This window comes from Aquarana catesbeiana, linkage group LG12, assembly GCF_042186555.1.
Source record: "Aquarana catesbeiana isolate 2022-GZ linkage group LG12, ASM4218655v1, whole genome shotgun sequence".
Lineage (NCBI taxonomy): Eukaryota > Metazoa > Chordata > Amphibia > Anura > Ranidae > Aquarana > Aquarana catesbeiana.
In genome coordinates, this window is record NC_133335.1 from 239,181,469 (window position 1) to 239,191,543 (window position 10,075).

Sequence of the window (10,075 nt, forward strand, 5' to 3'; positions counted from 1 at the left end):
TACTCTCTACACTCTACTCTACTCTACATACTCTACTCTACACACACTACTCTACTCTACTCTACTCTACACACACTACTCTACTCTACTCTACTCTACACACACTACTCTACTCTACTCACTCTACTCTACTCTACACACTCTGCTCTACTCTACACACTCTGCTCTACTCTACACACTCTGCTCTACTCTACACACTCTGCTCTACTCTACACACTCTGCTCTACTCTACACACTCTGCTCTACTCTACACACTCTACGGATTAGGGCGGGCTGAAAATAGGTAAGTATTGACATCTTCCTTACACTGGCCTTAGGAGGAGACATTGAAAGACTATTTAGGGTTTGCCTGGAATTTTACTTTAAGGTCTAAAATGCCCATTTTAATGTGTGTAAGAAAAATGTTTGCTTGTTTTTCTGGGGCAAATATAATACTAAGAGGAGTTTATAATGACTTCTTACCGTTGGTTGCATGCATGTATATACTGTACACTATATTGTATTGGGACGCCTGCCTTTACACACACATGAACTTTAATGACATCCCAGTCTTAGTCTGTAGGGTTCAATATTGAGTTGGCTCCGCCCTTTGCAGCTATAACAGCTTCAACTCTTCTGGGAAGGCCGTCCACAAGGTTTAGGAGTGTGTCTATGGGAATGTTTGCAGGCCAGTTAAGTTCCTCCATCTCAAACTCGCTCATCCATGTCTTTATGGACCTTGCTTTGTGCACTGGTCCAAATCATTTGGTGGAGGGGGGATTATGGTGTGGGGGAGGGGGGATTATGGTGTGGGGGTTCCTTTTCAGGGGTTGGACTTGGCCCCTTAGTTCCAGTGAAGGGAACTCTTAAGGTATCAGCATACCAAGACATTTTGTACAATTTCATGTTCCCAACTTTGTAGGAACAGTTTGGGGACGGCCCCTTCCTGTTCCAACATGACTGCACACCAGTGCACAAAGCAAGGTCCATAAAGACATGGATGAGCGAGTTTGGGGTGGAGGAACTTGACTGGCCTGCACAGAGTCCTGACCTCAACCCAATAGAACACCTTTGGGATGAATTAGAAGGGAGACTGCGAGCCAGGCCTTCTCGTCCAACATCAGCGCCTGACCTCACAAATGCACTTCTAGAAGAATGGTCAAACATTCCCATAGAACAGTGTTTCTCAACTCCAGTCCTCAAGGGGCCCCAACAGGACATGTTTCCAGGCTTACCATTATTTTGCACAGGTGATTTGATCAGTTTCCCTGCCTTAGTAATTACCACAGCCATTTCATCTGAGGGAAAACATGACCTGTTGGGGCACCTTGAGGACTGGAGTTGAGAAACATTCCCATAGACACCCTCCTAAACCTTGTGGACGGCCTTCCCAGAAGAGGTGAAGCTGTTATAGCTGCAAAGGGCGGAGCCAACTCAATATTGAACCCTACGGACTAAGACTAGGATGTCATTAAAGTTCATGTGCGTGTAAAGGCAGGTGTCCTAATACTTTTGACAATATAGTGTATGTGGCAGTGGGCTGTAACACCATGCTGCCACCTATGCTCACTTGGAATCCCCAGTACTATAACTGCCCTCTCACCAACAGCTCCTGGTCAACGATCGAGAGCTGGTAGGACAGGCTGCTGATCATGTGATCACTGAGACAGCCAATCACATTGACCGGGAAGTTCAGGGAATGTCTCCCAACAGTAGAGGAGGGGGGGGGTTAGGCACCTACCTATGGTGACCACAGTGCGTTTTGCCCTCATGTGGGGTTCTGAACACAGATCACATGTCCTCTTTTTGCTGACATTGCTGTCTTTCCCTTTCAGGTGCTCTGCTCTTAGGTGCCGTCCTCTACTCCTGGCAGTTCCCCCACTTCAATGCTCTGAGCTGGAACCTGCGAGAAGACTATTCCCGAGGAGGTTACCGGATGATGTCCGTCACACACCCGGACATGTGCCGGCGGGTGGCCTTGCGGCATTGCCTCGCTCTCATAGGACTGTCCACCTTGGCCCCGGCCTTAGATGTAACCACATGGAACTTCCCCATCATCTCCCTGCCAATCAACTTGTACATCTCCTACCTGGGATATCGCTTCTACCGCGACGCCGACCGCAACAGCTCCCGCAAACTCTTCTTCTGTAGCTTGTGGCATCTGCCCACATTACTGCTGCTGATGTTAACCTGCAAAAAGTCTGTGGTAGGGAAAAAAGAAAAGGAGCGAGACCCCCGATAACTGGGAGAGGACAGAACTTTGGGGGTTCCCCCCATCATTGAATACTGTAATATGGACAACAGCCGCCGCGGTGGGGGTGGTGGGTCTGCTGGGATGACCATACCAGACTTGTCTGACAGAACGATTACCTACCTCCTCCGGGCGACGGCCACATGAAAATCATCAGAACCGTAACGCTCTCTTCTCCGGCACTGACTCCAAGGAGCGATCGAATAAACAGAAGTGGATTTCAGGGACACATGGCCAACGTCAATCTGCTGCTTCTCTGTGTACTTTCCCAATAAACAAAGTGAATTGATGGTGACAACAGAGCCCCACAATCCTTCACTCAACCAATGTGGCTGCAGATGAAATGATACATGAAGATCGATCACCTGAGCGAGTGAATTGTGTCTGAAACCCCCACAAACCCCTCCTCCCCCACACACCCCTATTTATTATACAGTCTGGTCCAGGAAACATCAGACCCAACACTCAATTTTTAGTATCAGTTAGGAAGTTAGAGGGGCAAACTGATTGGCTGCTGCAGAATATGTGAACTTTTGGCCAACAATTGTAATGCTCCGTAATCACCAATAAGTCATCTTTGTATTGCAGGTTTGCATCTTAACCATAACGTGCCTCAGCAAAAGGGTGAGCTTTAAAGGATACCTTCCCCTTTAGTAACATGTTACATCTCTATTCAGGGGTGTAACATGTTATTTAAAGCACGTGTGACACAGACACCCCCCCCCCCCCCCCCCATTGTGACAGCAGACAGGGGATCCTCTCCCCTATTCAAACACAGTGCTGCCCACACAGCAGCATTATTCATTCCAAGTTCTATGAACCAACTACAAGTACCATCCGCCACTGTGGCAGACAGCTTGTAGTTCTCAGTGAACCTGCGAGGGGCGCTGGTGAGCACACTTGTAGTTCAATGATCTTCCTGGACTTCTGTAACGGGCAGTGAGGGGCAAACAGCTGTACTGACATTGCACCTGCGATCTGTATGGGTTCAATGCCTAAAGCGGTGTTCCGCCCAAAAAAACAACTAAAAGCCAGCAGCTGTACACACACACACTGTACACTCACACACACTGTACACACACACACACTGTACACACACACTGTACACACACACACTGTACACACACTCACACTGTACACACACACACACTGTACACACACACTGTACACACACTCACACTGTACACACTCACACACACACTGTACACACACACACTGTACACACACTCACACTGTACACACACACACACACACTGTACACACACACACTGTACACACACTCACACTGTACACACACACACACACACACACTGTACACACACACACTGTACACACACACACTGTACACACACACACTGTACACACACACACTCACACACACACTGTACACACACACACTGTACACACTGTACACACACACACTGTACACACACTCACACACTGTACACACACACACACACTCACACACACTGTACACACACACACTCACACACTCACACTGTACACACACACACTGTACACACACACACTCACACACACACTGTACACACACACACTGTACACACACACACTCACACACACACTGTACACACACTCACACACTGTACACACACACACTCACACACACACACTGTACACACACACACTCACACACTCACACTGTACACACACACTCACACTGTACACACACACACACACTGTACACACACACACACTGTACACATACTGCAGCTCCTGGCTTTTAATAATCGGACACTTACCTGTCCTGGAGTCCAGCGATGTCGGCACTGCAGCTGATGTTTCCATCAGCTGGTCGGGTTCTGCTGCCGCCATTGCGGGTAAGGGAACCGGGCAGTGTAGACTTATGGCTTCACGCCGGAAACCCTACTGCGCATGCGCGAAGCCCCGCTCCTCCACTTACCTACTGGCCGGCGAGAGGGAGGAGGGAGCCCCGGGGTCATGTCACGGGCCGCGGCCCTAACTCCCGGACATGGGAACAGGATATCTGTCAAAGACAGGTATCCTGTACCCACCCCGAGAGGTGCCAATTGTGGCACCGGAGGGGGAGAGTAGACAAAATTAGCGTGTGTATGGGGGGGGGGGGGTTCCTTTAGGCTCCTAGGAAGGGAAAAAAAAAATATGCATTTATTATTATTATTATACAAACCCCTGGAAAAAAGTATGGAATCACCACTCCTGGAAAATGTTCAATCAATTGTTTAATTGTGCAAAAAAAAAAAAAACTAATTACAGACATGGCTCAAAACTATTTTCATTTAACATTTCAACCTTCTGACTTGGAGAAACAATTATAAAAAAGAAAAAAAAAAGAAAGAAAACTAGTGAGTTGCAACTGTTTTTGCAGATCAAGCAGAGGGAAAAAATATGGAATCACTAAATTCCGAGGCAAATATTATGGAATCACCATGTACTTTGCAGTTCTAAAACAAACATCTCCATCAGATTACATCCTGAAAATGATGTCATCACCACCAAACATCCTTCCAATTGATGGAATAAGAAAAGTGTCCAAAATCTCAATATAATATAAAATGTATTGAAGATTTAATGACTGTCATCCCACCCCCTTCTTCAGGCTATCGTCTTCATTGGAACAGCACCAAACAAAAGTTCCATCATCATCACTTTTCTTATTCCATCAATTGGAAGGATGTTTGGTGGTGATGACATCATTTTTCAGGATGTAATCTGATGGAGATGTTTGTTTTAGAACTGCAAAGTACATGGTGTCAGAATTTGGTGATTCCATATTTTTTTCCCCTGCTTGATCTGCAAAAACAGTTGCAACTGACTACAGTTTTTTTTTTTCTTTTTTTTTTTTCTCTGTCCCTTAAAACCAGAAGGTTGGATTGTTAAAGGGAAACTCCACTTTTTCGTGGGGGGGAAAAAAAAGAAAATAAAGTAAAAATAATATAGCGCATATGATTGCGACACAAATCATTTTGTAATTGAATGTTATTAAAAATTACCTTTTCAATCTGCAGCCGCTGTAATTTTCTGAGAATACAAAGCAATATGGCTACCTTTTGTTGTTTTGTACACAGAGTGTGTACTGACCACTCCCCAGAAACATCATTTCCTGCTTGTGTGATTGGCTCACCAATTTTCCCAGAAGTCTGCCCTAAGATACAAGTCAGATTTCAGGCATCCCCTGCAACAAAAATGTCATTTTTTTTGAGAGATCCTTTCAATGGGAACACGTCTAAAGGGATGCAGGCCCAGCAGGTTTCCTCATTAGTGCCCTGCAGCTGCACACCTGACAGTTAATTATGAAACCACTCCTATTAGACCCACTCAGAACATGGACACACAAACACACAGGGATTTCTTCAGAATAACAAAACGTCGGAATCTGCAACAAAGGTTGTTATAATCCTTGCAATACTGTACATCGATCGCCCAGAGGGGAATGATTTTTTTTCTCAACAAAAGTGGAGTTACGCTTTAAATGAAAATAGTTTTAAGGCATGTCTGTGATTCGTTTTTTTTTTTCTACACGATTAAATTAACTTTTTCCAAGAGTGGTGATTCCATACTTTTTGCCTGGGGTTAATAATTACAATGTACTTTAATGACCCCGGCACTGCGGGAGTGGGAATGTTTCCAAAGGTGAACTTATAATTTTACCTCCCAGCATGTTTTTGGGGTGTGGAAGGGAATTGGAAGTATCTGGAGGAAGCGCATGGAGAATAGAGTCACATGGTGTTCTGGGTGGGATTCAATCCAAAGTCCCCCCCCCCCCAGTGCTAACCTACTGAGCCACCATACTGCCCATCTGTAGTAAGGAATCATTCTTATTAAGACCCCTTTCACACTTGTGCCTGCAAAGTCACATGACAAGTCGTACCCCCATGATTTACAATGAGTACCATTCATATCTGTGCAACTTCAAAGTAGTCCCTGCTCTACTTTGGTCTGACTTGAGGTCCATAGAATACACAGGCGTTGCTTCAAGTCGTGGCAAAAAAAAATCTTGACTTTTAAGGTCGCACAAGTGTGAAAGTGACCTTAATGAATCAGAATTTCATGGAAACAAAATGATTGATTACATTGGTGAACCTGGCCCTGGTCCACAGAATGTTGGCCTCCCCAAAGCTGCCATTGTTTCCAGTGCTACTTTGATTCCGACTTTACATTCTCTGGACCAAAGTAGTAGCGCGGGCAACTTTTCAAGGACACTGCGACTTTAAGTGGCACCGATTCCAACAGGTTCCATCGCAAAGAACGGGCTGGACATCAAAGTCACATGACATAGTTACATAGTCGGTGAGGTTGAAAAAAGACACAAGTCCAACCTCTGTGACAGGTTGTACAAGTCTGAATGGGGGCTAAAGCCTCGTACACACGATTGGATTTTCAGCAGGGACTTGTGGGATGACAGGCTATTGGCCTAAAATCCGACCGTTAGTACGCTCCATTATTGTTGTCCAACTTTCTGCCAACAAATGTTGGATGGCAGGCTAGTAAATTTTTGGCGGACAACGGTTTGTTGTCTGATTTTCGTATGGTCAGTACACAAGTCCCTCACACAGAAGTCGAAAGTACAAACACTCATGCTCGTGATCGATGCTCACCAAACACGACATTAGCAGAAGGAGCCCAAAGGGTGGCGCTCAAGAGCTGAAATTCCTCGTAGTACGTCACTACATTCGTGTTTGTTGGCTGACAATTGGGTACCGTTAGTATGCAAGACAAGTTCCCGGCGCACGCCCTTCGGACAAAAGTCTGACACTTTGTTGGCCAACAATCCAATCATATGTACGAGGCTTATAGAGTAGAGACAAGTAGTAGATCTATCAGAGCCACCTGAGGAGGAGATTTTTCTTTTACAGACACAAGAAATTGTCCCACAAGCTGAAATATGAATTTTAGGTGGACCGACCTCTACAAGGCTGGAATGATCTTCACCTACAAGACCCCCATTGTTCAGGGATCTCCAAGACCAGCCAGAGATTGTAACCAGCTTCTTCTACAGAATCCTCAGGAAAAAAAGAAGACAATATCTTCTAATGTTATCTGCTTTGTTCTTGTATGGTTTTTTTTTTTTTACAATTTTAATTACCTGCCAAAAAATGATACAAGACAAACCTTCATATTTAATTCACCAATCACAAAGCCTAAACCAGCCTCTCTCAGCCTTAACATGGAGGATCCCTTCAAGGAACCCCCCGATAATAATAATTACATCTCAGTGGTGGAGGGAAGAATTCAACTGTAGAAATGGTCTCCGTGGTAACTTACCGAAAAGTCAGAAATGTCCCATTCATATTATTATACAGGATTTATAGAACACCAACAGTTTGTGAGATGCTTTATAAAATAAAGGAGAACCGTAGAGTTACATTAGAATTCAAAACAAGAGGGTTTGGAGAGCTTACAATCCAATAGCCCATTTCTCAAAGGAACCCCCTAGATTGATAAAGGGGGGGCCTGTACTAAATAATAGGGCTCCGTTCACAGCTGAGCGGTCCCAATCGGTGCGATGCCATTACGTCTTAATGGCGCTGCAATTTTCACGCCGCGATCGCGGCAAATTGCAACGTTCAAAAGAAGCTTCTGCTCCTTTTTGAGTGACAAGCGCCGCGATTGCATCACGATTTATCACGGCAGAATCGCAGCGTGATTGGGGAGATTTCCCTTCACTTCCTGTCCCATAGCCAACAAAGGATGTGAAAGGAAATCCCTGCTAATTAAGGGAACCCCCCCACAGATCACCAGAACTAGTGTCCTTAATGGAACGTTTTCCTGATTTTTTTTTTTTCTGCCGACAACCCAAAATTAAACAGGACAAATAGAGGGCGTGAATCTCCCTAAAAGGGGCAGACAGCAATAGAAACTGACAGGGGTTCCAATCCCTCTCCCCATACAGGCTACCCCATTCATGTCAATTGGGACACAGCGGCTTGTGTCCACCAGGCAGCGTGTGTTTAAGGACATGTACCCCCATTCATGTCACATTGGGCACAGCGGCTGTGTCCAGGCAGGCATTGCTCTCAGTTGACATGAATGCGGCTGCCTGTATGCAGATGCCTGGAACACACATGTACATCCCATATGGGCAAAAGACAGCCTTAGAAGACGTGTACACATAGAATTGTGGGATTTCAAAATCCCAAATATACCTACTCACCTGGGTGGGTGCAGCATCCGTCTGACGTGCCCCACTGCCTCTACACCGAGAACTGAGCAATTAAAGACCGCTGATCGCTCAGTTCTTGGCCTTTACTGGAGCAGATTGCTGGTGACTGTCAGCATCCTCTTTCTGCTCTGCCCCGCCAATGCTCATTCATTTGCCCGGGCTGGGGAAGGGGTGCAAAACCATCACACAGCACAGGTAAGTATAATAATAATAAAATAAAAAACACATTTTTATTGTCGCTTTAAGTAGGCCCGTGTGATCGAGGCCACCATGTCATATACCGCCATTATCTGAGGAAAAGAGAATAAAAATGCAGATTTTTTTTTTTTCCCTCTAAAATATCTTCTCTGCACCCAGTATAGAGGAAGCAAATTCTGTACTGAAGACTTTAATTATCAAAGTGTCGGAAATAAGAACTTTCTGCACAGCCAGCAATACAACACTTAGAACGATCGGCAGCGATGTGCCTAGAACTGACGGTTCTCATTTCAGACACTTTGAGCTCCTGACTTTTTTTCCGCTCTACTAAGGCCGCCGCTTTTCTTATTTCTACGTTGTGTGCCGCCCTCTCCTCCTCCTATGCCAATCGGCTCAATTCACCGTTATGATAAATGTGTTATTTATAAGAACGATCGCTACTGCTGCAAATAAAGAATGTTATGGCAAATAACGATTGTTACAATTTACTAGATTGAGCCAACCAGATCAGACGGTGCAGAATCACCGATCATCACTGTGGGATTTAGTAGCTTTGTGTGGTTTATACAGAACTATCCGCCCTTCTACACCTCTGATCATCAATTATTGTTATTAATGAGATCGATCTATATTACCTCACAGCCACTAATCAGCTGTCTTGAGAATCATAATTCTAAGGCTAATTGGTTGTCACGGGTGACAGAAAATTCAGAGACTTAAAATGAAAGTCGCCGTCTTCACAAAATGCTAAAAGATTCTCCCCAAAAAATAGATTTGTCTGTTCAGGATTCCAGGCGTTACCTTTACCGAATCTCCACCCCATATGTGTAGTCAGGCTGTACAAAGGATCTCCTATTCTAATGTGACGCCGAAGGGGCTTTGGAGTCAGATCCGTCCAACAAATCTGTAAATCATAAAGACCAATGGGGACGTAAAAATACAAATACAGCGGTACCTTGGATTACGAGTAGAACTCGCTCCAGAAGAATGCTTGTAATCCAAAGCACTCGTATATCAAAGCGAGTTTCCCCATAAGAAATAATGGAAACTCAGATAATCCGTTCCACAGTCTATGCAGTACCGCATGTGGCCAGAGGTGGGAGGGGGCGCCAGAGACCACTCGGGAACAGAGTGTTTTTGAGTGTCTCCGAGTGTCACCGGCTCCCCGGCTGACCTCTGGCCAAATGCGGTACTGCACACCCCAGAGGCTTGAATCCGGCTCATCTTGCGAGATGAGGCACGCAAAGCGAGTCAGAATTTTTTTACTAAAAACAGCTCGCATTGTGAAACGCTCATAACTGCGTTTCTCGCAATCCGAGGTTCCACTGTACAGGCAAAACTTTTTGCGTTTTCATTTTGGATAAAGTAAATGGAAGTTATAACCCGTCAGTTTTTTTTTTTGCCACTTGTGTCCCATTGGGGAGATTTCCCTTCACTTCCTGTCCCATAGCCAACAAAGGATGTGATCCCTGCAAATTAAGGGATGC

The 10,075-nt window shown here is 45.2% G+C and overlaps 1 protein-coding gene across 1 annotated transcript in view; it reads left to right on the top strand.

The window, feature by feature from the left end:
• COX10 (cytochrome c oxidase assembly factor heme A:farnesyltransferase COX10) overlaps positions 1 to 9,060 on the top strand; it is a 161,115-nt gene extending 152,055 nt beyond the window's left edge. Inside the window, 1 exon segment of the mRNA XM_073606964.1 lies at positions 1,815 to 9,060. Within this exon segment, the coding sequence (XP_073463065.1) occupies positions 1,815 to 2,221 (407 nt within the window). The 3' untranslated portion in view covers positions 2,222 to 9,060.
• The last annotated feature ends 1,015 nt before the right edge of the window (positions 9,061 to 10,075 follow it).